Consider the following 27,602-nt stretch of genomic DNA (forward strand, 5'->3'; position numbering starts at 1 on the left):
GTGACCTGTTCATCTACACACTGAAAAAGTTGGCATCGTTCCTACAGGAATATACCCACGAGAAATCGCTTCTCTGTTACTGACTTCCTGCACGAGGAATCCCGTAAGTGAAGTTTCCGTAGACTCACAGCCCAGAAACCTGCAGAAAATGCAGTTCGGCGCAGTCACAGTATCTGATCCTACTGCTCTTATCTAAATTGCCTGGTGCTTCGAAGGGGCAAGTTAAGTAACTCAGGAAGATGGAGAATACAAACATGACGAAGTTAAGTTGTCAGATAGTTAGATAACAAAGCAAAACAGAACTCTCAAGGGTTTGTAGGCGCTCAGTCATGGTTCAGCACAGCCCTGGCGAGGGAGGACATCTGCCTTCACTGCAAACTCCGGTTTCCACGGGGCAGTTGCCATTAGTAATGCATTCATTATGTTGCTGGGTTGAATAAGGGGCTCCGTAATAAGCTGGTAAACAGTGACTTCATGCCTGTGTCTGCTCTTGGCTGGCCTTCGGTAATTACAAAGGCAACAAACGTGAAGCTCTGAGCACCTAAGGAGGTGGGGGGAGCCCGGCTCCCCTAGGACTGGCTCTGCACCGCGCACGCCTCCAGCACGCGGGGCCAAGGGCGGCGCGGGGCCTGCTGGCAGACGGGCGGTGGGGCTGCCATCGCCTGACTGCGTCCATGGCGTCAGCCTCTTGATGTCTGTTGGAAATGGGTTTGGATTTCCTCCAGAAACAAGAAAAGCTGGGGAAATCTTGCAGGACGGACCAACGGACTGTAGAATAAAAGTGACATTTTTAGCTTATTTAGAATTCCCTGTTAGAGTTACAAACAGCCGTGCTGCCACACCGATGTCGGCAGGTGCCGAAGCCTTATTTCCTCCTCCTCCTCCTCCCCAGCTCTGCCTGGAGGTGCCCTCGCTCCCTGACCACTTTTGGTGCCGCAAGCTGGACGAAGAGCACGGGCGCCCAGGAGGGCGCTCAGTCCATCCCCGCAGAGCTCAGCTCTCGGGCCGCTTGCCCTTTGCTCCCCCCGGAGTCACTGGTGGAGCACACAGCGTGCCTGCAGCCCGGCACACCGCCCCTACGAGCACCGCTCCGCACCGCTCCGCACCGGGATCGGGCTGGGGAGCGGCGCGGGGCGGGAAAAAGGGGGCGTGGCCCGATCGTGGGGGCGTGGCCTGATCGAGGGGGCGTGGCCTGATCGCGGGGGGCGTGGCCTGATCGCGGAGGGGGCGTGGCCTGATCGATAAGGGCGGCGGGGCTGCCCGTCTCTCTCGCGGTGCCCGCCAGTCTCGCCCCGCGCCGCGCCTCTCGCGGGAAGCGCCGGCCAAGATGGCGGCGGCGCCGGGCCGTTGAGCGGGCCCCGGCGGCGGGCGGGCGGGCGGTGCCGGGCCGAGGGGCGGTGCCGGCTGCTCGGCGCCGCGGGCTGCTGGCGGCGGGGTGATGCCGACGGGCCGGGGCTCGGCGCCGCCGCGGCTGTGAGCGGCTCCGTCCGGCGGCGGCGGCTCTCCCGCGGCCGGCCATGACCGGCGAGAAGCTGCGCTCGGTGCGCCGCGAGCACCGGCCCTGCAAGGACGGCGGCGGCCTGCTGGGGCCCGGCGACGAGGAGGCGGCGGCGGCGCCCGGCGGGGGCTTCACGGCGGGCCGCGGCAAGGGCGGCCGGGCCGGGGGGGGGCGCCGCGCCTCGGGCCCCCAGGCGCTGAAGGCGCCGCCGGCGGGCGGGGGGGGCGGCCCGGCCGCCGAGCCCGGCAGGGGCCCCGCGCACTTCCCGGTGCACGAGTGCGTCTTCAAGGGCGACGTGCGGCGCCTCTCGGCCCTCATCCGCACGCAGGGCATCGGCCAGAAGGACAGCCACGGTGAGTGCCGCTCCGCGCGGCATGGCCGCCGCCGGGCTGCCGCTCGGCCGGGGGGCGCCCGCCTCAGCGCCCGGCCCCGGCCCCGGCCCGCCCGCGGTGCGGGGAGGTGGCGGGGGGGGGCTGTAACGGGGCCTCCCGCAGGGCAGCGCGACCCTGCCCCGCCTGGCCGGGGCTTCTCGGGGCTCTGTCGGCACCCGCGAGCCCCTCGCTGCTGCTGGCGTCCTCCTGGAAGAGCTTCCTCGTACCAGGCCTTGCTTCGTGTCCAAAGGTGCATCGTTGAAAAAAGTATTTATTTCTTTAAGTTTTGTCCACTTTTGGAGTTGACGATGTATGGGGGTCGCTTAGGAGCGGCTCCTTTGGCTGCAGGTGGGGTTATCTTTAGCTTTCCCCCCAGGCTTAAAAAAAAAACCAAACAAACTGACAACCTAATTCTTCGCTTCTGGGACTTGAAATTTTGTCACCTGCTCCCCTGCAGGCTCGCTTTGGACAGAGAAGCAACAGCAGAAGTATCAGCCTCGTGTTACTTTAAAACGTGTAAATATTCAAAACCTGGCTATTTTAAAATAGTATGTTTGATTTGGGGAATATTTTACACGGTTAGAAAACAAATTTCCCCGTCGAGTCAGCTTGCATTCCACGGTTAGTTTTCATCTGTGCGTTTCCTGTCTGTTTGGGGAGTAACGTGACACGTTTCTGCTGGAGAGTGGGAGCTGCGCCGGATGTGGGCTCTGCACGAGTTGTGATTACAGGGTAGAGTTACGCTCTTCTTCTGGCTGGGAGATAAACGTCCCCTTTGTTTTGCTTAATTGTATTACATAAAGTAAAATCGCGTATTAAGATAGGGCAATCTTCAGAATTGGTACAATCAGCAGAATAAATAATTAGCAATGAAAAGCAATCTCCGTGATGATACCAGGCACTCCGCAACAAGCGAACGCACGCTGGTGTAACTTGCAGCTCAGTTTTCTCAGTCGAGATGGGGAGGAGTATTTCTTACAACTGTCATAACATTTTTCTAAGTGGTTTGCTATAAATATAGCCACAGATATATTTATCCTGCCATCTTCATTCCAAGCGTTGCAGCAAAGGCTGGGAGAATGAAAGCAACAGACTCGGAAAGAAATTTTGTCACTGTATGCCTTCCGCTGACTTCTCCCCTGCATCTCTTTTCATTCCTCATCGAATAGCTCATCGCTGTGAGCTTAGTGTCTGCACTTTGAGGGCACTTCCTGACACACCTTTGCTGCACTATCATCTTCAGCGTGTCACAAACATCGATACCGGCTTTTTATATACATATATAAATATACACGTGTCTGTATATCTACATACCTATACAAATCCTTTTCAAATGAATGTCTTTCTGCTTTCTCGCTGCTGATTACAGTAGGAGTGCTGTAGATTTATCTCTTGCTCTTTCTCCTGACTTTTACTTTCAGTGTTTCTTTGCTCTTAGATTTCAAAAAACGAAACCAAAAAAAAAAAACAACCAACAAACAAAAATCAAAACCAAACCCTCGATGTGATGTTCCAAAGGCCTGACGAACGTTTCCTTGTTGTTATTTTCTTTCTGCCTGAATCCACCCGTCTCTTGTTTACGTGTTTGAGTTGTGAGTTACCTGGGCAGATAGCTTCAGCTTACGGTTACGCTCAGAAGCAAGCCAGAAGAGTCCTAGTGCGTGATAAGGAAGTGATGGAGGGGAGGAAGAACTTCTAGTAACAATTGTTGTTTATAGTTCGGTTCCATTTTTAGTGTGTGGTTAAGGGCAGAGAAGCCAAGTCCTGGAGAATGTTAAACTCAGGGTGTTCGGGTAAAACAAACACTGGCTGTGTGTTGTAAACGGAGCGCAGCCTGCCTAGCTCTCTGAGTTAACCTCAAAAAAAGCATCACCTGTCGGTACGGCCAGTGTCGTTATTCCTAAAGAGGGTTTCTTTGGGGAAACTTGTAGGTGTACGCTTTAGGTTACTTTTATTTTTGCTAGAATGCACATTTAAAAGCTTCAACATAGATTTAAAATAAAAACGTTGTTTTCGGAATAGACAAATCTTGCTGAGTTACCACAGAAAAACACTCGTCCTCCTCGCAGGCGTGCCAGAGGTCTCTACGTGCGTGCGCGCAGAACTTCTGACCTCCCGTTAGGACAGCGCTGGGCTCTGTGTGTTTGCGCAAACGATTTTTATTTGCATGCCCTGGCTGCAGGCGTGCGGGGTTTCGGGCCCCGTTGTACTGCTGCAGTCCCAGAATAAGGCCCCGTGGGCGACACGGCCTGAACTCGGGCAGGGAGCGTCCGTGCGGATTTCCCCAAGCTGTCAGTGTTGAGGAAACTTTCAGTAGATGGCAGGGGTAAGCGAGGCTTGTTGAGGTGGTGGATCAGGCTGCTGCCAGAAGAGAAACTACAGGAGATGAATGCGATCGCAGCTGTTCAGGTATCTGCACGTTGGTGTTGTAGCGTCTAGAAATGATCGCATCAAACAAATAATGATTAAATTGCATTCAAGTCATCAAAAGAAGGGCGCTGTAAATAATTAGAGCTGAACCGTGCGGGTCAGCAGCGGCGCTGTGAGGCTGCACCCCCTCTCCCTGCGGGTGGCAGCCCCGTGTGCAGCCCTCGTCATGGCGGTCCTGGCGCTGCCGCCGCGGCTCGTCCCGGAGCCTGACACCCAAGCTGCTCGGGCGTCCTCGCGGCTGGAAGGAGCGAAGCTGCCCTCTCCCAGCCTCCCGCCTGGGGAGCTTAGCTGTGCCGGGTAGGGAAAACGGGTTAGCGTGAAAAGTTGTGCGCTTCCCGTCAGATTAGTTGTGACCAGAATTAGTCCGTGTGCTCCGGGTGGGGGCCGTCCTAGAGGAGCCTCAGCTCCCCGGTCAGTTGCTGTGATGAGGTGACGGGACGTGTTTCGTGTCCGGGTGGCGGAGCTGGAGGCTGCAGCACGGTCGGATTGCAGTTCAGTTCTGAATTCCGTACTTTTTGGCACGATGAAGATTGCAGAATCAAAGCAAAGCCCGTGCTGGAAGAGCTCTCTGGAGGTACCCTCGTCCAGCATCCTGCTCAAAGCAGAGAGAGCAGCCAAATCAGATCAGGCAGCTCAGAGCCTTGTCCGGAGGAGTTTTGAAACGACGTACATTGTTGCCCAACTGCATTTCCTGTTTATCAGCTGAGAGGTTTGCCAGTTCTCAGTGTAGCTGTCAGAGGCCCGGTTAGCTTTCGTTTTGTTGTTTCTTCCCAGAGTGCCAGGCCGTTGTACGGACGGGGGCCGCCTGCCTCCTAGTATGCAGCGTCCTTTGTTAAGTAAACGTAAAGCATGGTTCTTACACTAAGTAACGAATGGAAGAGAGAACAGAGGTACACACTTCTCCTGGTGAAGTGCTGACAAGGTGAGGAAAGCTTTTTCCCCGGACTTGCGTAACTTGAGTTCTCTGAGCGTGTCGTCGGGCTCCTTCTCAGGCTCGTTGCTCAGGAGCGTCCTTTCCATCCCTTAACCAAGCCTGCGTGCATCCAGGATTCAGGATTATGGCTTTGGCTCGCAGTTGTTACAAGATCTATTAATAGAAAATTTGAGGTTAGCCTAGTTAGGGTGTGCACAGTGGGCTGGGAGGTAGCTGTCTGAGAGCCTTAGTGACCCGCAGGAATAATTTGTACTGTGTGCTGAGTAGCTGATCGAAAACCGCTTGTAAACTCTGCCTTTGCCTGCTTGCCTATCTTGATGGGAGATTTGGTGATACTGCAGTACGTTGGTAATCACCGTGCGTAGCAGCCCATGAATGTTTTGGATCACATCTGTTGGGTGTGCAGGGCATCATCCCTGGTGTGCAGCGAGTGCTTATTGCTAACGCGATGCTGTGAAATACCCCTAAAATCAAGCGCACGTGTTGGAATTGCCAGTACGTTTCGTTAGCTTTGCTAGAAAATGTTTGAGCATACAGAGTAACACAGTTAAATGGAAGGATTTTACAGCCTTAAGTTACAAAAATAAAATGCTCTAGAATTCTGTTAGCAGTGTTAATCCAGCAAAACAACTCCCTGTCCCTTACTGTGCGTGTTTAAGAACAGAAGTACAAAACGTGTCGCATGTGTAGCCAGTCAAGCAGTCCTGCTTATAATACCTGCTAATAATCTTGGAAGCTTTCTTTGGAAACATGGCACTAAACTAACCAAAAGGTCAATGTGCTTTTTTTTAGTGAAGTTACCGTTATTTTTCAACCTGTCCATTTGCTTTTTTAGAAGAAAATTGTATACCAAGTCTTTGAAAAATTCATAAAATATGCTCTTAAACTTTAATCAGTATCATATCTTTGAGTAGCTTTTACCCTAGATATGTCATTCTTTATAAAATACCATACTTGTCAGGCCATGGTAAGTGAGAGGTTTGGGTTATCGCTTTCTTGAAGATGTAATTGTACCGCTTTGGCTGGAGCAAGTTTCAAGATGTAATTAAAAAGCTCTGTTGACCCAAGAAATGTTCCAGCTGTATTTATTTTAACAAATATAATCAAAAGACTGTACGTAGGACTTGCTTAAAAATGCAACTGCTCTGGTGTATGTTGGTGTGCTCCTTCGCTAGGTCGTGTACCTGAAGTTTCTTAATACATACTAAGTTGTGTATGCAACTCTACTGGGAGTTGCAATGGTTTCTGTTATGTTGAATCTAATATCTTTTTTTTTCCACTTTATTTTAGGAAACACTCCTCTGCATCTTGCTGTGATGTTGGGGCATAAAGGTTGGTAAAAACATCAATTTTGTTGCTCTTAAATTATCCTGAAGGCTTAGGGGCAACAGTAAAGATTTTTTTTTTCATTTTTCCTGAATGCAGTCTTGTGTTTCAAACTACTTCAAAGCAGAGGTTTTCCAAAAAAGTAGTAGTCATGCAGATTTGGAAGAGAGAAGTCTGAGAAGTTAGGGCTGTTGGTCAGGCCAAAACCAAGGAATGAGGTAGGCAATGGGCTAGGTTGGAAGGACGGAATACCGGGGAGGGAGTTGTAATAGTTGGGCTCCTCCTTGAGCCTAGAACAAGAGCAGTGAGGGGGTCCAGCTTCTGTCTTGTTACAGAGTTAGGAGGAAACTCGGAAGAGCATAGAAGATTGTGAAACAAGAAACACCTCTAAGCAATGGAGCCAAGCATATGCGTGCCCGTTTCCTCTTTGGTGTCCAGACAGTTAAAGTGGGGGGAGACTTGGTCCAGGCAGATCTCTATTTTAATGTGCTGTTAATGCATGGTACCGAATGCTTATTAATTCCCCTTTGTGTGGTGGTGCCCTTTATCCTCTTCAACACTTCTCTGGTTAAGTGTCACTGTGGCTGTTACTAATCTGCTCACTGGAGGTCTTGAACCACCCTCTTCAGCTTTTTCCCAGTTACAAATAAAAATATTTCCTAGAGTAAGTCAGTCAGTGTGAGCGAAAATCGCTTCCCTGTCTTTCATATACTCCTTCATTCACTTGATTCAGATTTCCGACCCACTGCCTAGCTGTTCCTTGTGTTTCAAGACTGACTGCCCTGCGCAGGGCCCAGCATGAGGCTACAGGACCATGGAGCCTGTTGGTCCGTGATGGCTGTCATCTTTGTAGACATCCTTTGGGAATTTTTTACAGCAGGTTTTCAAGGCATGGGATTTCTATTTCTAATAGAAAATGTTGAAGTAGGCATGTTTTAAGACTGGAGAAGAAACTTGGAATGTAATTGTTCAGTCTCCATGACAGAAAAAATCTTGTTTCAGTAGTGAAAAAGAAGAATGCCTTGGTTTTGGTAAGCCACGGGAGTCCTGCACCTGGCATGTGCTACTGCTCCGCAGCAGAGCTATTGTCAGCTACAATGGTATCATACCACACCAACAAGTACGAACGATTTTGAACAAAGACCTTTCTTCCAATAACACTGATATGGAAGAATTTATCACCTTTAATTCAGTACAGTTGAATTCTAAGTCTCTTTTGAACTTGAGTTATTTTACCTTCCATCTAGCCCTCTCTGTTCAGTGCTGACAAACCCCCAGCACAGTATGGCAAGGAGAGGCAGTTCTTCCTGTCGCTCCTTTTCTCATCGGCTGCGTATTTGAGATTTCAGTTTGCAGTTCCCCTCTTGGCTCCTTTGTCAGTTGTCCCACGTGTGAAACCCTAAACCACTTAGGATGTGTACGGTAAGCCTTTATGTAGCTTGACTGGAGCAGGAATATTTGCGTGTGATGTCAAGAACAGCACCTGGGTTTGCTGCTTTGACTTTGACTCCTGCTTAGTCTTTGATCCACCACGAAGCCCAGGTCCTTTACTGCCGTGGTAGTGTCTCGTTGATCCTGAAGGTCAGTTTTCTGTCTTTCTGGGCTGGTGCACATAGACTGTTCAGCCCTACGCAGCAGCATTATAGCCGGACTTTTGTGAATTCCAGGGTGAATTTACATCCCGTGTGTCTATCTGAAAATGTGATCTGGCTAGCGAAGCCTATCTGCCTGTTCAGCGTACAGAGCTGTTATTGATAGGCACTATCTAAGCAACTACAAAAACACCACTCTGTGTTTGTGGGCAGAGTAGTTAGGGCTTTTGTTTATTTACCGCAAAGATGGTGGACTCACCAGTGAAGTATCTCTTCCTCTCCGCGCGCTGTGCTTGCCAGTGACTCACGGTGGTTGTATCTTGCATGGCTGGTAGGGTTTCCTGTAACACCTGCGGGTGAAGAATCCAGGAAGTCCCTCTATTCGTGACTGCCCTATTCATAACGAGCCGGCTTGTTCGGCCCACAGCTCCAGGCTGATCCTGCTGTGTCACTCGCAGATGGGTCAGGTTGGTTTTAATGAGATGCGCTGAGGAAACGTTCCATAGTTAGAAACCGAAGAACCATTTAAAACGAGGGCAGCTTATTCAGAACATGGACGCACTGAAAGCTTCCTCCCCTTCTTAGTTCTAGGGGCCGCTCCTGATTCCTTCACCAGCTTTAACCCTCAGGGAAGGGAATGCAGGCTGAGCTGTGGCTACGCTAGGAACTTGTGTGATATTTATGGGACGTTAACGTTGCTCTGACAGCACGGCACGTGCATGCCAGGCATCGGGGGGCACTGATGCATGCTCTTACTGAGGCTTTGACAAAAAGCGTAGTGCACAGTAGTACCAGCTCCGTGCTGGGGGAGCGCGAGCCTGCAGGTGGTGTGCTGTGTTATCAGGGCTCCGTTATCCACAGCGTTAGTCCTGGCATAACCATCGCTTGTACAGCGTGTCATGCGCATACTCTGAGGCTTTCCGAGGTCAAAGTATGCTTGTTTGCCTCCTGTAGATGCCATGTTACCACAAGATGTTGTAGCACGTAGGGATCCGTTGCTATGACAGGTTTTTCTCTTCCTCCTGTATGCACAGGGTTCTCAAGACTTAGTAAAAACTCTGTGCCCTCATGTGGATTTCTAGGAAATGAGTTCACCACTGACCTTTGGGCAAAGGGGGTGAGATAAGGAGAGGGGAGCCTGCGCGCAGCTGCCGCATGTGGAAGGGCATGAAACTTCGCCTAATAAATATATAGCTTTGTGCATTATTGGAGAGAGGTGACGTCAGTTTTAAAATATCTGTTATATAGAGGGAGGATGTACACACACTTACGAAAATACCTCTTTATAAAAAGCAAAATATAAGAAGCAGAAGGAAAATTCTTCCAGTGGTGATGTAATTGGTCATTGACTACCAATTATGCTTTTAGTGCTCATATTTAATAGGAAAATACTATAAGTACTTACATAAATGTTTTTAAAAATGGGTTTATAGTTTGTGTTCAGAATTTGGATGTGTGTTTTGATAAAGCGTTTAATATATTGAATATCTACTGTTTCTTTTATGTTACTGTTTCCATGAATGATATTGATGGATCCGTTATGTTTACTGTAAATAATTATTACTGCTTTGTTACAGAATGTGCCCACTTGCTTTTAGCCCATAATGCTCCAGTAAAGGTGAAAAATGCTCAGGGATGGAGCCCTCTTGCAGAAGCCATCAGCTACGGAGACAGACAAATGAGTAAGAACCTCTGAACCTCTGCTTCCCATTTAATCAGAAACGGAAACCTCATTCAGGATAGGAAAACAAAGGTTTTCAAGCTATTTTTTTATATAATACCCACACTTAAGTTCTCTGGAGATTTTATCCTAATCAGATCAACTTTTTTTAATATTTAAATACGATATGACAAGCTTGACACATGCCCATTTCCTTACCTTGATAGGAAAGAAATTGCATTAGGATACATAATGTTGAGCAGAGTTAAGATTTTGCTTAAAGTCATTGTAGAAGTTATAAACTAGCATTCTGTATTTAAATTAGGAGTTACGGTGTCAGAATGGATTTCAGCTATATGAGATTGTTTAATAGGAGCTAGTCTGTGCATAGTAGCCATATGGATGATATAACAGTTGGCAATGGGATACTGCTTTTATGTTGTATCTCAGCAGGTCAATAGACAAATACGGTGACTGAAGTGAATTACTTCAGATATGAAGTAGTAAAGAGTAAATTATTCTACTTTTGCTCGCTAGTGGGTGTAATAGTATTTATTTTTACCATGTCTTCCATCAGAAAACTTGCTGTTCTACTTCACAGGATATTAATGCACTAGTGTGTATTACACTAACAACATTCTGCATATAGTCTCCTCACTCCTGAAGAATTTTCTCTATCTGTAGGCTCATGTTCAGTAATATACATGTTTACTAAAATGTGTATAAACGTGTGTAAAAAGCCTTCCTGACATGATTGAATGTCATAATATAAACAGTTTGAGGCTTTTCTTCCTGTTGTGATCATAGTGGGTTATGTATAATTACTTTATATAACTGTTTTTATATTTATAAACTATAATTACTTTATATAACTATAAATCTAATGAAATGCTACATTGGCATTGATTTTTTTTTTCTAAATATGTTGAATGCCAACCCTAACCTGCAGTTAACAACCAAATAGCATACCTTTTCCTTATCGTTAATTTCTGTTTAGTTACAGCACTCCTAAGGAAGCTGAAACAGCAGTCCAGGGAAAGTGTTGAAGAAAAGCGACCTCGGTTATTAAAAGCCCTGAAGGAGGTAAGTAAGTTCAAGGCAGTTATGCTGACAAAAGCGTGGTAGAAAATAGTGGCTCATGTTCATTTAGTAAGGATGTGCTAGCAAACTACAAAAAGACTTTTTACGTGCTTGTGCAAATCTAGTTGCTCTTAATAGTAATCTGAGCTTACAATGTCCATTTTAAAAGGTCACAGAATTGTGTGTGTTTTTAAGATACTTCCTCCTCAAATTCTAAGAATTCAACCATTTTTGTGTAAGACCTATTAGTCATCTTTGCAGTCTAAAAGTTAAAGAAATCTGCACTTTTCATTTGACTTTTAAGGCTTCCTTAAACCCAAAAAAGGAAAGTTTTTTTTTCAGTCTAGTTCTTCATCTGCATGCAGCAGCCAGTTTTTCTCAATCACAGTAAAACATTCCTGACTTTAGAGAGACTAAGAAGAAAAGGTCAGATTCCTCAGTTTCAACGTTTTACTGCTACTGGTAGTGTGCTAGAACTGTGATTATAAAACACGGGTGTTTATTTCCCTCTGTGTGGAGTGAGCTTCTGCATAGTCAGATGGTAAAAACGAGTGGGTTTGCAGAAAGCAAACCAGTTATCTTAATTAAACGATATATCAGAAAACTGAGCTAAACTCTGTCAGTAGTGCACTCTTAGAAACATGAGCAGAGCATATTCAATGTTTTTCATTGATCCAAGGGAGGAAAAAAAACTAGAAGTGAAGAAAATTGAGTTGTGTGACAGCAAGCAGACAGCTTTACTAAAACAGCTCTGCTGTTCCTTGCTCCTACTAGTGCAAGACCTGTCTTAAAGTTGCATGTTTTTGTAGTGGAGTGGAAAAATATGACTACCTCAGTCTATTGGCAACATTGCTGATTTTTTTAAATCATGTCAATCCTTGCTTTGCTTTTGCATTTGGATATAGCTTGAAGAAATTGACTGGTGCGTTTATGGTATTGTGTATTTCCAGAAGATAGTATGAAATGTGTATATGTGGATACTGGTAGCTGAAACTTGACTCATTAATTTAAGCTATAACATATAATTCCCTGTGACTGGATGTGGTCAATCAAAGCAAACAGTGGTCTTTAGTTTTTTTAATGGATATTTACCATTAGTCTTTTCAAATCCACAGCTTAATAGCTGTATTAATTTTTTCAACAAAAAAAATCATTAAAAATGCTAGCTTAAATGAATTACATAACTTTATCATTGTTGATTCTACTGTAGTTAAAGCTTCAGAAACGTTTAATTTCAGTATTGACTCAACTACTTGCATCAGAGGGTAAAAAAAGGATTCTTTGTTTGGCAGAGCACAATTCTGCCTCTAACTTCCAACAAATTTTACACTTCTCATTTAGACTAAAATGTTTGTTAATGTATTCTTTTCCTCTCAGCTAGGTGACTTCTATCTAGAGCTTCACTGGGATTTTCAAAGTTGGGGTAAGTGGTTGCACATTCGTTTTCATAGGGAGATAACCTAGTCAGTCTTCAACACACTAATTCTTTCAAGCTGAATTTTTTTCTGATTTGTATTTTTGAAAATTCACGATCCTGTTGAATAACTGGACTGGTGGCATTTAATTCCTTGAATTTCAGTCTGTACTCTGAATGCCCAACTTCCAGTTCAGTGCAGCTACGTGGTACAATGTTCAAGCCTTAATCTTAGTTTCTTTGTGTGGCAGTATAACATTTAGCATTTCTCAATTTCTTCATCCTCCTATCAGAAGAATAAAAATTTAAATAAATTAGCAAGAATGTGTTAATGGTCACCATGTCTGAATAATTTAAAAATATGTTGGTGATATCATCTGCTACTGGTGGAAATTTAAGTTAGTAATTTTATATATCTACGTATAAGCATAGTTGAAGTACTTGATACTATAAAGTAAATGGTGCTTTTTAAAATAAGGACAGCTTGCATCTCATATATGCATCTCAGAATACTGGACTGACTCTCAGTTCCTCCGGTTGTTTAATGTTTACTTGTAATTTTAAAACAAAGCGCATTGGATTTTTCTTCTTGTGTGTATTGCGATTTAATTGTAGCTGGGCTTTCAGCTGGTATAATAAAATATTTAAGTAAAATATCAAATCATCAAATTAAAATTTCAATCAGCTACAAGACAAATTTTTTATAATCTATAAATGGTTTAGCTCAGTTAAAACAAGGATATTTAAAGATCTATCCCAATGCTGAAGGTACTCTGTACAATTATGTATCAGTCTTACAGTTATTGATTAGAAAAACATGTTGTAGGTCAATTGTACTTGTATAGAGATTGTGATGGAAAATGGGTATGTTGTATTTCTGTATTACAATGCGTAGAAATTCAAGGTGAGGTATAGTTTTAATAGAAATATCTTGCAGAGGAACCTCAATGTTCTAATTGTATAATCTTTGTCCCTACTTGCAGTGCCTTTACTTTCCCGAATTCTGCCTTCTGATGCTTGTAAAATACACAAACAAGGTATAAATATCAGGTAAGTACTGATTTGTGGTTTGTGATTCCTAAGTCACAAATATTTGTATGTTAGTGAAAATGCTGGGTTCCAGTGTGGTGTGAAAGAAATCACCAGGGAATCTGCAGATGCTTGTGAAACACTGTTGTGTTGGTACGTAGGTGTTCAGAGGCAGGAAGTGGTTTGAACTACAGTCGTCTTTTCCACTATCAGTTTGTTAGCTCTAATTCCTGAGTCACTTAACATAAAGCAAAAACAGTTGAGCTGCGTAAGGCTGTATCTACCAGACATGACACCGAAAAAAAAGGAATTTGGTATTTGTAATATAAAAAAAATCCAGTAAGTGAACTTCTAGTATTTTGTGGGGAAATATTGCTGTTCCAGGCTATGGAGTAAGAAAAGTCGTATAGTTTCTCTTTTTAAAATGCTCAGTGAGAAAGATTCACAAAATCCTGGACTTTTTCTCGGCTGCTCAACTGGTTTAGATTGTGTTTTCAGACTCAATTGTCTTTTCAGTTTAGGTTCCTAAACTTTAACGGGGAAAAAAAAGTTATGATTCAGAAGGTTATATCTATAGAAAGTTATTTTCATATTAAAGCTTTTAGCATAGGTATATGGAATGACTTTGTAGGTCAGATTTGAGTCTGAGAGCATTTTTTTCCTTCTTTCTCTGCTCTGCTTGTATAGCTGGGAGTTATGAGACTGGCTCTCAAAGGAAATAGATACAGATTCTTTCTTGAATTCAGAGGCCAATATATGATGAGCATTAAGCAATCACCCCTTAAAGCTGAAGTGGATACTAAATTCAGGTTCTTTAACCATCTGTTTCGGAGGAGTAAATATTCTAGCAATAATGCATATGAGTTGCTAGAGAGATCTTTTTCCTTGGCTCCGTCTCTGAATTATTCAGGTCAGCAGAAGTCTTTCTTTTGTGTTGGGGAGAGAAAAAAATAGCAACAGTAACTAGAATATATCAAATGAAAATTCAGTCTGTTTTTTAGTCCTCTCTCTAAGATGGGTCGCATCCTGGTATTGCTGCTCCTTGTGGAATAGGATGCTTGCCTCATGGAGTAGTTTCATTTCTCAATGCACATGCTGGCTACGTAATTTGTCACTTCCTCATTCTGTCAGCTTTGAAATAAAGATGAACTTTTCTTTATAAAACACTGTATTTTAAATTATATTATGTACAATATGAAGGGTGCTCTAGCACCCAGGGCAGGTTAGTCTGGAACCAGCTGAAGCCTCCACTTTTTCTCCCAAATGTAGTGAGATGTTCCAGGTGGTGCTTCACCTGGGCACACGGGGTGGTCCCTGCTGGCAGGCAGGTGCTTGTTGGCCTGTCTGCATTGTGAGGAGGTCGTTCCTGGTCTGAGGGTCTGCAGCAGCTCATGCTCTCTGCCGTCTCTCCTTCGTGTGTTTTTTGGCCACCACGGTCACTGGCTGCATGCTGGCGAGATGTTGGCATGTGATGAAAGATGGAACTTATTCTATGAAGCTAGTGTAAAAATAGCTTGAAATGTATTTTTGATGGTAGACGTTGTAATGTGAAACCTATTAAGTGGTTTTACTAATTTTCTATTTCTACATCCAGGCTTAATTTATGGAATATTTTGAGAAGACTTAGGTCTTAATGTGTTTGGTTGTGACAAAAAAAAAAGTTTCTGCTTGAAAACAGAAAGTACCAGCCTATTTGAGTATTTACGGGTAACTTCTTTTAAAATACTGGTGTATTTTCACAGGCTGGACACAACTCTCATAGACTTTACAGACATGAAGTGCCAACGAGGGGATTTAAGCTTCATTTTTAATGGTGATGCAGCGCCCTCTGAATCTTTTGTAGTTTTAGACAATGAACAAAAAGTTTACCAGCGAATACATCACGAGGTGAGTATCCGTGTGAACGCAGGGTGTGAAGTACCTCCAGCTTTTACTGCCCATCAGAAGTCTGACTGAATTTACTAAACAAAGTGTGCCTCTCAAAAAGACCCAAACTACAAAGTAATACAAACCAAGTATTTTTTTGTTCAGCTGATGTAACTAAAGCTCTGTTGGTGACGTAAAATTGTCTTATGAAGAACTGTGTTTGGATACAGACTTCTAAATGGGGAAAAAACCTAGAGTATGAAATCCTGTTAGAAAAGACTGTTTCATTCTGAGTAGGTAAACAGGCTTTCAAGTTTGAAGCATGACGCTTCATCTTTCCAGTGGGCTTACTTTGAGTGTCCTCGGGTAGGTTTTCAAGCTTGCTTGCTGCTGCTTTGCACCCGTTCAGTCACTCTGTGGCCAATGTAGCTGTAAACAGTGCAAGGGTATGACTCATTGGTCCCCTAGTATTTATTTGAGTTTATAATTATAGCTTCACCCACCAATCACTTAAGCATGGATTTTTGCTTATGCAAAGGGTGTGGCTGGTGAGCTTCAGGGTAAGTCACACTTAAATATTAATGCAGATAAAATGTCCGAGATGAAACTGTTTTGTTAACCAGCTCAGCTTCTGTAAAACAGGCTGAAAATTCAGGAAATGCTGATTCTGGGAAAGGTTCCAAAAGAATAGGTGCATTGATCTTAGGTTTTAAGAAGTAATAATTTATCATCGGTTCTTTGCTGTATTTGGAAATTTTCCTTCTAGGAATCGGAGATGGAAACAGAGGAAGAGGTTGACATTCTGATGAGCAGTGATATTTACTCAGCAACATTATCAACCAAATCAATTACCTTCACGCGTGCCCAAACAGGATGGCTTTTTCGAGAAGACAAAACAGTAAGCTAAAAGAAGATTTCACAGTCTGGCGTTGCCAGGGACAAAGTTCAGAAAGTCTTATGGCAACATGATTGGGGAAAAAAGTGAAAGAATAAGACATTTGAGGGGTGGGGTGGGGTGGTGATGCTTTCCCTGCCCTCACTACTGTCCCTACTTTGACCACGTAGTGTATCTGAAGGACTCCCTTCTTAAGAAAATGGTAGCCTGGAAGCAGATAACTGTAGCTGGTGTGTGTGGGGGGGAAACAGACTGTACAGAAAATAACTTTATTCTGTGATTATATAGTCTGTGCAAATTCATGCCAGCATTTATGGTAAGGATTCTCCTATATGCTCCTGTGTCTGTGAAACACAGGAAGATGCAAGCATTCTGGGTGCAGTTTCCTTTGCACATTCCTTCCAGTTTTTGTCATGCTGTTTGAGGTACAAATTCTTAGCTGTGAAAACATTGAAACAGCCACCTTCAGAGCTTCTCTAAGTAGGAAATTGCTTTCCGGTGACTAGCTCTGAAAGGTTTTGTTCTCACCTGGATGTCAAGTTGTGCCATGCATAGAAAGTTTTCTGCTGAGCTAGTGTTTCGGAACTTTTTCCTTTCATGAAATAAGAAATCCATATTTTACACATGTAAAAAAAAAAAACACAACCAACCAAAACAAACAAAAAAACCAATGCATGTAAACTATAATATAATTTGTCACTGAAGGAATTTTTAGTCAGATTTCCCTTGGCCACTCTCAGATTCTTAAACAATCTCTTCTCATTTAGTTTCCATTGATACAAAATATTTCTTTCTGATGGAACTCTTGTGTTTGTGCTGTATGTATGGTATTGGGAGTGTACAATGATAGCTCACGTGGTTGGTTGTGTAAATTGAAATTACAACATTTCAATCCTGTAGTCGTCATACTGTAATGTAATTATGTGTATATACAGGAATTTAAATGTTTTTATTTTATCTTCTGCAATTAATTCACATCTAATTCCTTTCTTATAGGAAAGAGTAGGAAACTTTTTGGCAGACTTCTACCTGGTTAATGGACTTGTATTAGAATCAAGAAAAAGAAGAGAACATCTCAGTGAAGAGGATATTCTTCGAAATAAAGCTATCATGGAGAGCCTGAGTAAAGGTGGCAACTTAATGGAACAAAATTTTGAGGTATACTTATGTCATTCTTCACACTGATTTTTTTGCAGAAGGGAATAAACTTTCACACTAATAATTTATGGATGTTTTTGTTCTATTACGACTGTATTTTAAAGTAATAAATATGACCTATAAGTGTAATTGTAGTCATTAGTTTAATTATCCTGATTAGTGCACACATTGAGAAATTTCTTTGATTATATATTGAGTATTTCAGTCATAATTAGTATCTTAATAAAAGATGTTTTTAGCTTTGGCAAATCACTAAGTTCTTTACACCAAATGTTTGTTGTTTAGAATGCCCTTCTGGTTCTCTTTTTCAATCATGTTTTCCTTTAGCTTCATTAAAGTGGACTAAGCCTGTTATTATCACCATGAAATCAAGAGCTATTCAGAATGAGCCAGACATCATCTGGGAGCGTGCATACAGCCTTTTAAAAAGGATTAATTTATTTCTGTATTAGTTTGTGGTTTGTTACTTGTCATTCAGGCTCTTGAATTAACTGATTAACCAAAGCATTAAAACAGCCAGCTTTTGTGTAAATTGCTGTTTGAGGCGTAATATCTAAATGCAGCCTATGAAAGGAAGAGTAGGGGATGGAAAAGCCATGTGAAGTATCAGCTGCAAACCAAGTACATTTGTTGAATAGCAAAATTCTAAGAGAATACATGGAAAGATAAACAGCTATGACCTGTTTCTCTGAACAGCCTGTCAGACGGCAGTCACTTACTCCACCATCACCCAATACAATTACATGGGAAGAGTACATATCTGCTGAAAATGGAAAGTAAGTGATTTTGTTTCATTGGCATTAACTTCCATAGACACCGTTAGGTTGCTGGTACTTTTTTTCACTGTCCTGTGGTTTGTGGGTGCTTTTGGTTTTAGTTTTCAAGGGACAGAGGAATCTTGCTGTTGATTGCTTCGATGTTTAACGTGTGTCTGTGGATTGAAGAAACTGGCTGGCAAGCTGATACCTGTACGCACAATCAGTTGACGATAAAGATACTGTTTGGTCATGTGCCTGGTACCTATGGCTTGAAATTTAAACATTTTGAAAATACGTGCATCTTAGCTGGCATTTTTTTTAAAGGAAGATTCTTCTGTCAATTTCATTGCTGTAATTTGCTGATCTCTTCATGTGATAGTAATAAATACTCCAATTCACTGTGTTTAAAATTCACGGTGTTTAAAATTTAATGAGCCTAGTAGCAATGTCAGTGTGCGAAAACACACTTCTTCTGGAGTACAATGGCATACAGAACTCCTTGTATTAGTGAGGTTTTTTCAAGATGCTCTCCTCTAGGCATGTATTTAGGTAGTGAGCAGTTATATTTTAAATTCATTTACAGTACCTTCATTTGTAAAAGATCCAAGCAGTTGAGTTTTTTTTTCAAGAGTTGAATGTTATCCAGCTGTTCAATGTAGAAGGGCCCACAAGTAAATAAGCCCTTTTTTTTTCCCCCACAGATACCATAGGTTATGCTACAGGCAGATGTAACCAGGGAAGATGATGATATTACAGTTCAGGCTTATTAAAAATGCACATGTATTTTTTCACTTTCATTTTTGTATTTAAAATAGAATAAATATTCAAGCATAATAAATAGGTTATGCTTGATCCACATAGAAGAATGTGTCTATTTTGATAAGAGCAGCATTTAATAGTCTGATAACCTAAAGGGTGTTCAATGGAAATGTGAGGTTCTAGCTAATAGAAATCGGATGACAGTAACGTCTGTTACCTTGTGTCTGTTCTTCTATTTCTGGCTTTGTCCTGCTTTCCATTATTGTCTTCTAGTGACAATAACTTTTCTGCTTTCTCTGAGATTGTGAAGAGACTATGAAACAAACTTAACACTTAAACTTTGCTACTTTGTTCACATACAGACTATTTTGGTTAACTTCTGCAACTAACTGGTGAATGTATTTCTAGGTAATTGCCGTTCTATAGCAATTATTAATATAAGGCTCATGTGCAGTTATTTGAAGACTCTTGTCTTTTCCCTAACTGTTTGTCTTGTCTCCAGGTTTAGCAGAACTCATAGGAATCTAAATTGAGGTGGCTACCAACTGATGTTTTTTTCTATGTACAGCTTCTGTTTTGAAGTATTTGCTTTAATTTTGGGATTCTTTACTGGCTTTTCAAAACTGAGTCTTGATTCCTTCCTTTGAAACTGAGGTTCCACTGAGAGGGAAAAAATGACTTTGTCCTTCTCCCCATTGCAGGGCTCCTCATCTGGGTAGAGAGCTGGTCTGCAAAGAAAGCAAGAAGACCTTTAAAGCCACAATAGCTATGAGCCAGGAATTTCCCTTAGGAATTGAATCGTAAGTCAAAATTACTGACCATAAATATTACTTACCTGTAGGAAATATGTTAATGCAGAATGCTTTGTATCTTCAGGTTAGGGACTTCGGTGGTTTAAAAACCATGAATGAAGTCATGTTGTTAAGCAAGCAAACTGTTAAAGTTACAGACCTCACTGCTGGCATGCCTGTTCTTGGAAGAGCTAAGCACTTACCTGGTGAGACCAGGGGCTTGGTGAGGTTTGTTGTGAACTTGTCGCAATGCTCATGTGCCTGATTCTACAGAATACTAAGCCACTTGTGCCCATAACAAGTATTAGCACAAAGTTATATCCTCTAGGTTGATACGGAACCATGTCAGCTTCCATATGTCTCTAAAGAGGGTGTGGTAGTAAGTGCTTCAGCTTCTGGTGTGAAATGAGGGCAAGAAACAAATGTCTTGATGTTTGTATGCAGATGATAGTACAGTATGGATCATTAAGAACTGAATGTGACGATGATAGTGAAGCTATACATACGTACAGTCGGCATGATGTAGCTTTTCAAATCCTTTTTTATCACCTTTTATTACTTCTTAAAATCTTGTATCATCTTCAGGCCAACTTCCTCTATTTTTAACAGGTTAATCTGTGTGTTCACAGCACCTTGCTCTTCGGGTTATTTTTGTCTTTTCCAGAGGGGAAAGCTTGTGAAACAATTGGTAATGAAATCTTTTCTCCTTTCCAGATTATTGAATGTTTTAGAAGTAATTGCACCCTTCAAGCACTTTAACAAACTTAGAGAATTTGTTCAAATGAAGCTTCCACCAGGCTTTCCTGTAAAATTAGGTAAGGCTACTCTAACAATTCTTGTTTATTTTTCCAAAATGTGTGTTTATTCTATACAGCGTGTCCAAAAATTCTGTTGAGTTTCGGCAAAGAACTTTTACATAAGTGTGTTGCTGTAGATTTCAGGGGAACGTAGTTACAGTACTGCAATGTTTGGTTTGAAAAAAAATCTGCAGCTCAAAGGAGATTATAGCCCTAGCCAGGAAGAGACCTCTGTAATTTACATTTTCCTAATGCTAGGGTCTTGTTCTAAGAATAATACAGATAAGCTGAAGTGTCCTTGCCTTAAAGCATCATCTTAGTCATGAGTTAAGTACTTTGTAGCATTTTTGTATTGCTTTTTTCTCAAAGTTTATTGGTGACATATTATTCAATTACAAATAAATAGAAGTGAAAACATTACCCTTGCTACCAAATAGAAATGTATGAAACAATTTATTCATGGGTATTGATTATCACAGCACAAACTGTCAAAGAGTAATAGTATGTCTTCTAAATGTTAGAGGATTTCTTGCATACCAGTAAGCTGTTTAAGCTTGGACATTCTGAACAGACTGTATTCTGCCTCCTATCACACTTGCACAGTTCTGTTTATGGATTGAGGCTTGGATTTTTGCTTGGTTTACTAAGTTATTTCATGGATAAGCCCATTTTAATGAGGATAATTCTGAAGCGTTCAACCTCAATTTAATGTTTGCTTTAAAATATAATCCTTTTTCAATTTAAAATACTTCCGACTTAAAGTGGGTTTGCTTAACTAAAGCCTCTGTGTATGTCCTGATTTTGGCTGGGATAGAGTTAATTTTCTTCCTAGTAGCTGGCGTGGTGCCGTGGTTTGGATTTAGGGTGAGAGCAGTGCTGATAACACAACCCTGGCATAGTTGTTGCTGAGAGGTGCTTACACTAGGTCAGTGACTTTACAGCTCGTCCTGCCAGTGAGCAGGCCGGGGGTGCACAAGGAGCTGGGAGGGGACAGGGCCAGGACAGCTGTCCCCACCTGGCCAGAGGGATGTCCCATCCCAAATGGCCTCATGGGGAACAATAAACAGGGGGCTTGGCTGGGGCGGGTCGGGGGGTGCTGCTCGGGGCTGGGCTGGGCATTAGGCAGCAGGTGCTGAGCAGTTGCATTGTGCATCACTTGCTTATTTGCTTTGTTACTAGTTTTTATTTCCCTTTTTTCTTTCTTATTAAACTGTCCTTATCTCGACCAATGAGTTCTTGCAAAGTTCTTTCAATTCCCCTCTCCCGCGCCCCCAGTCTCACTGTGGGGGGAGTGAAAGACTGCGTGGTGTTCAGCGGTCTTACAGGCTGAACCACAACAGTAGGGGAAGGTTTCCCTGGATATCAGTCTGCATGAAGAAAGGGAAGTCATTGACTTTATTATGTTAATATTTTTGGAATGGTGTACTGAATTGGATATTGTTTCCCTGCTCAGGGTATCTGAGCATTTTCTGAAGTAACTTTAAAGAGCCTCCTTTTTTTAAGGAGTTTTGAGTTGCCATCTTGTGAAATAATAAACAAGCTTCTACATATTAAGCAAGTCTGAAGTTACAAATCCTTAAATAATGGTTGGCAATTATTGGTAAGCGTGTGTATCTCTGATTTTTTCCCTGTGTTTGTTTCCTATCTAGATATTCCTGTATTTCCCACCATCACAGCCACTGTGACTTTTCAGGAGTTCCGTTACGATGAATTTGATGAATCCATATTCACTATTCCTGATGATTACAAGGAGGACCCCAGCCGTTTTCCTGATCTCTAATTAAACTGGAAGGTTAATGGTGAATAACAAAATAATAATACCAGCGTACCACAGTGAAAGCAAAATGGATGCAAATAGCCCACAGGTATAGATAAAGGAGTGGGCCATAAAGGAAGGGATAAACTTAATCCAGAAGAAAAGGGAACGTGCATCAAATGACTGATGTACTGATACTCACTCTAACGGGCATCTAATCTAGTTCCTGATTTACAGCAAGTCTCCTGCTGTGTTGTTCACACTTTTATACATCCAGTACTGCAAGCGTGGTAGTCTGACACCTCAATGACCCTGAGAATACTTAACAGCTGTGAGGACTATCATTCGTTTTTAAATTTTTTTACATTTCTTGGTGATACAAAAAGCACTCTTGGACCATTAGCATAAAAGTGGAAATGTCTTAGCTGGATATTAGTCCTTTAAAACATCCCACCATATTTTAAGATGACCGTATTACATTCTTTCAAGCTTTGTTTTTGAGAATTGTAAACTATGTATCATTATGTATAGTTCAGTAATTTGAATGTTAGTTGAATGCATATTAGGAGGAATGTGTTTTCTGTAGTTGAATGAACCAAATGGTAACCATTAAACAATTGCATTTTCTATTGCAATACACTTCAGAAATAGCATTCACTCTGCAGGGAATAAGGTACCTCCTCTAGCACCTTAGTGCAATCCATTGTGGTGCTATCCATGTCTCTGAACCATTAATTTCTTCACTGAGCTCTTCGTTAATCTTGCTTTCATTGGCCCTGCACATAACTTCTCTTCAAACTGGCTCGGAAAGGCCTCTGTGTCCATGATGCGTGTTGATTAGCATGCTCGGAAGTTCATTAGCTAGAAGTCGCCACTCTTCTTCATCTGTCATGTTCACTTAGGAGACTTGCTCCGTAACGGTTGAACATCAACTAGGTTATCTCGTATTTGTATTTAGCAGCCGCTGGGAAACATGGGGTGCTTATAAAGAGTTCCTAGAACAATAAGCTCAAGCGTCAAGTCTTTGTATGAGGAGAAAGGTTTTCTTGAAGTTAGTTCAATTGTAGTGCACATTGAATAGGGCTCACCTTAGAGGATTTTATTTGCAAATGCTTAGAATGTTTCCAAATCATTTTTTTCCCCTTATTATTTTTAATAGGTAGGGGTTTCAGTACTCTGGCTTCTTGAGCTGCTTCTTGAGCTTATTCCAAGTGGTTCCAGTCTCCTAATTTGACAAAAATCCAGCTTTTTGGTTTGTTAGAAAGAATTTGTGCAAAAGGCTAATGGTGCTATTTGTTTGTATTAAGAAATTTAAAGTGCTGTGGTGTAATTGTACAAAAATGTAAATATTTTCAAAATTATATTCTTTGTGCACTGTAGTTAAAACTTTTTCTGGAAATAATAGAGTTAAGTATCAAAATTTATTATGAAGAGTACCATCAATGCTTAGTAAAGGTAACCAACCTAACTAACCACGCGGATGATACGTGGAGATAGCTTATCACAAGGCAATAAAAGCTGACTTGTCAGGCACATTGATAGAATGTGGAAATGTGTCTGAAGGAGAAATTATTTCAAAACTTCTGGAATCTATCTGTATAAAACCCAAAGAGGCTGCTCTAGAGAAATACAGTATCCACTCTATAAATAGAGTCCTGATGAATCACTATCAGCAAAGTAAAGATGAGGTGAAAATAGGAAACTGAGGTTGATCTTTGTCCAGCATCACTTTAAACCTGCACGTTAGGTGGGTGAGTAGTGCTTACTTTGCAGACTGTGACTGATACACTGGAGTTACTAATTCAAAATCAAATAAAAAAAATAGGGAAAAAAGAAAGGGAAGTGTAAAATTTTTGTAATTATGTTTGAGTACTGTATCAATAGCAGATGTTGAACATTTGGTAGGAATGATAGGACTTGTTCTTCCAAGTTGTTATGAATTCCTAAAGTGTTTTACGTCTATGGTATAAATCGACACCCACCTCGAGTTCTTGCTTAGAACCAGCTGAGATGCTTACCACAAGAGACCCAGATTGAATGTATGTAGAGGCTGAATTATCCAGTCGGTGCTGGAGGTCAGGATTAAATGTTAATGGGGCCAAATGCCGAATACTCCCGTTGCCCTCTGTTACAAATACCTACTGCAGAGAAGAATGTTTGGGGCAGTGCTGCTGGATCAGGTTTTGTGGCAGGCACAAAACTGAGGAGAGTACGGGTGCCATAAAGTTGCTTGGAAACTTCAGCAGATGCAGAAGGATTTTTCTTCATAAAGTGAATGTTAGAAATCTTTATTTTTATTTTTTTCTCCTCAGTATTACAGGGAAAGGAAGAACCATGTGTTTTGTTATTTTGTGTTTTCGGTTATTCCAAAATATCACAGAGCTTGCTCACATAGGAAGGAGCCTACGTAGCTGGGGCTATGTATTTTAGGCAACGTAGCAACTGCAATGGACTGGGTTCTAGATTTTAAACAAAAAACAAGCAAAAAAAAACCCACTAACAACAGTTATCACCTTTTGAGTGTAGCCTTATGTGAAATAGAGGGTTCTGTATATCTCCATCTGCCTGTAGAAGAGACTCTTCGCTTCTGGTGGCAAGTGAGGTATGGCTTGAAGCCCACTACAGTTTGTGGAAATGTGGTCAGTGATTTCCATGGACTCTGGAGATTTTTTTTTTTTAAATCTTCATGACTACACAATGACTAACTTTGATACATTTTAAGATTTGCAGAAACTTTTTATAGTGGATTGCTATATTAAGGCTTGCTTTAATTTGGAGCGTCAGCAGAGAAGAATGGACACAGGTTTTGTTGACTGTAGTCTTTTTGCATTGTTATAGTGAACATACTACTGCTTTTCTTCTTACTCCGAAGCCGAATGATCTGACTCCATCAGATTGTCCTTTCCAGTTCAGTGACTGTTTTGTAGATTCCTGTGACAGCCTCATTAAGTAAGAATTGGTGAACTGTTTCTCGGTACATTTCCTTCCAACTTCTGGTGATGTGTTTTCTGTCTGAAACATTCCTAGTGATGAGTTTTAAAACACTGTTAAAAACGTACGGACACTTTGGGCATGGTTTGCTGATCAATACACTGAAAGCTGTAGGAGTCTTCGTTAGCGAGAGGAACGTGTCTTGCGTTAGGCTGAGCCTGTGCTGGGGAGCCGTGTGCTGGCCCACCGGCAGCACCCCGGGGCTGTGAGCTGCTGTGCTCCCTGGCAGCGCAGCTGTGCTGGCACGGTTCTCCAGCGGTGGCTGTGTCCACAGCGGTATAAATGTTTTATCCAATATCAGTTGTTTTGCTTGCAAGGTTGTGTTTTTTTTTATTGTACTGACACACTGCGTATTTGTCAGTACGGAGCCATCCACGCAGAAGCTTTGTCGGCGCTGTTGGTGGGTGAAGTGTTTCTCGTCTAGATGTAGCCTCGGCCCCAGCTGTGCTGTGGGCGTTGGTGTCCGTTACCACTTAGATCTCCTCTTCGGGTATCTTTTGGAAAACTTACCTTTTTTAGCAGGATTGATCTAGCGGAACTTAATTTGTTTTTTTCCCTTCATCTTTTCCTTAAGACCACGTTAGGTATTAAGGAAGGTTTGTCCCTTTCCAATGAACACATATCCACAGAGGTTGTCTCGTTACTGCTGCGTAGCAAGAAGCCCAGCAGCTCCCACGTTTTTAATGCCACCTGAGCATGTGTGGGGGCTTCCACTGCAACACAAGTCCATGCAATGTGGCTCTCTGGGTAACAAAAACGCATTTCTGGACCTACTAGTGGAGTTGTGTGGTATCACTTGTGATGCACACAGCTGGGCTGGGAGAGGGAGCTTTCACAGCCTGTGCAAGAACCATGGTGTTAAGATGCTTGCTGGCACTGTGGGGCTCCCAGAGGTGAAGCTGATGGTGCGGGAGCGATGCCCAGAGGGGAGATCTCTGGGTACCAGGGCTGTGAAAGAGACAACCTCAGCGCAGAGTTTGGGTGGTGTTTCTCTCTGATCTCACCACATAATTTTTTCAGATTGATGAGAGGGTTTTTTATGAAAAAGTCTTAAAAGACAGCCACTAATTTTGGTAAACTGAAATAAGAAATTGTTGCAAATAAATTCTAGGGGTTGTTTCTTAACCAAACTGTTTTACTGGTCTTCCAAAACATTGCTTTAATTTGTGTCAAAGGGAATGCGTTTTCTTCTTCCTTTCAAGGAGCTGCTGTTCCAGTCACTGTACTCACTTTACTGCAATTCTTGATTTATGTATTCAAATGATTTGTTTTAAAAAAACAACTCTGGATATATTTGTGCTGGAAACCCACATTGTTGATATTCAAAGCAACTGTCCATTTTTAAATGTATTTGTTCTCGATTTTTAATTCATGCAAGGATAACTGCATTATTTAATCTGTATTAACAAATTTCCTGTAATGCTGCAGTTTCACATTTATTTTCCTTACAATTTGTAACTATCATGGAAACAATGTCACTTTTTTTGCATCTTACTAGTTTTTTGGTCCATGTTTTTAACTTACCTTCACTAATAGTAATTTTTTGGTTGTATCATTTGTTAGAATAAAGACCAAAATATGCTGTTTGATTCTGAAATTGTTCAACATGTGAAAAACGTGAAAATCAAGTTCGATGCTCCCTCCATGTGGTACTCTTGAGAGTATAGAGGTGTACATCTCTGAGCAGGGATTTGATTTGAGGAGAAGAGTTCACACTGCTGCATTCTGCAAGGGCATTTTATTGGTCAGTTTTTAAATAAAAGTCTCAATTTTCAGCCTAGCACTGTTTTTTACCCTTTGTGAAGCTCTGACTGTCTAGTACACTAGGGGATTGCAGTAGGGGTAGATCATGAACCACAGCTTCCACCATACCTAGACCTGAAGGAAAAAAGGACACCTTTTAAGTTTAACTGTGTTCAGTAATGACATTAGTTTTATCTCTTAAATCCAGACTTATACAGAGGAAAATGTGAAAACTGGTCATAATAGTAGTCTCAGAACAACTGTGGACACTGACCTCTTAACAGTCATTTGGAAGAGGAAAGTAGAACTAACATTTAAAGAGCTACAAAGTTAATTAAAACTTGAAAAGCTTCACCTCAAGGCAGAGGTGATCTCAGTAATAATTGTTAATCAATTATCAATCTAAAGTTAAATTACTGAAAATAACAACCTTGAGTCAGCGCTCTCTAAGAGCTGGTGTACGTGTACATGGGCACAGCCTGTGCGAGCCCTGCAGGAGGAAGGCAGCGCTCAGCTCTGCACCAGTACTGAAGGAGAACACCGACCTGGACCTGGTAGGGGCTGTTTCCTAAAGCACCCAGCAGCCTGCCTGCCACCACCCCTCACCCCTCGCTATCAGCTCCCAGGCTGTAAAGGCCAGCCAAGACACGCTGTCACACTGAAAGGCAGTGAGATGGGCACAATTAGCAACTGTAGACATAGAAAGCAATGAGAAAGCACACTCATGTTTCTCCAGTCTATACATTTAGGCTTG

General features: G+C 42.3%; 1 protein-coding gene across 1 annotated transcript; it reads left to right on the forward strand.

Moving 5' to 3' along the window:
• Positions 1–1,307: 1,307 nt before the first annotated feature.
• ANKRD13C (ankyrin repeat domain 13C) lies at positions 1,308–26,702 on the forward strand. The gene is made up of 13 exons (XM_080601809.1): positions 1,308–1,851; positions 6,524–6,565; positions 9,729–9,833; positions 10,809–10,894; positions 12,269–12,314; positions 13,289–13,355; positions 15,077–15,221; positions 15,967–16,098; positions 17,092–17,253; positions 17,950–18,029; positions 19,472–19,570; positions 20,276–20,376; positions 22,008–26,702. Exons 1-13 carry the CDS (start codon positions 1,518–1,520, stop codon positions 22,136–22,138), a joined length of 1,530 nt encoding a protein of 509 aa, XP_080457935.1. The 5' UTR covers positions 1,308–1,517; the 3' UTR covers positions 22,139–26,702.
• The last annotated feature ends 900 nt before the right edge of the window (positions 26,703–27,602 follow it).

Source organism: Anser brachyrhynchus, assembly GCF_964034855.1.
Source record: "Anser brachyrhynchus genome assembly, chromosome: 8".
Lineage (NCBI taxonomy): Eukaryota > Metazoa > Chordata > Aves > Anseriformes > Anatidae > Anser > Anser brachyrhynchus.

What these genes read in the sequence shown, in the direction of transcription:
- ANKRD13C (XM_080601809.1), top strand. Translation starts at nt 1,518, where the DNA reads ATGACCGGCGAGAAGCTGCGCTCGGTGCGCCGCGAGCACCGGCCCTGC. An exon ending in AAACAAGGTATAAATATCAG is followed by an intron (nt 13,356 to 15,076) that starts GTAAGTACTGAT and finishes GTATTTTCACAG; the next exon opens with GCTGGACACAACTCTCATAG. An exon ending in TTTCCCTTAGGAATTGAATC is followed by an intron (nt 19,571 to 20,275) that starts GTAAGTCAAAAT and finishes TCTCCTTTCCAG; the next exon opens with ATTATTGAATGTTTTAGAAG.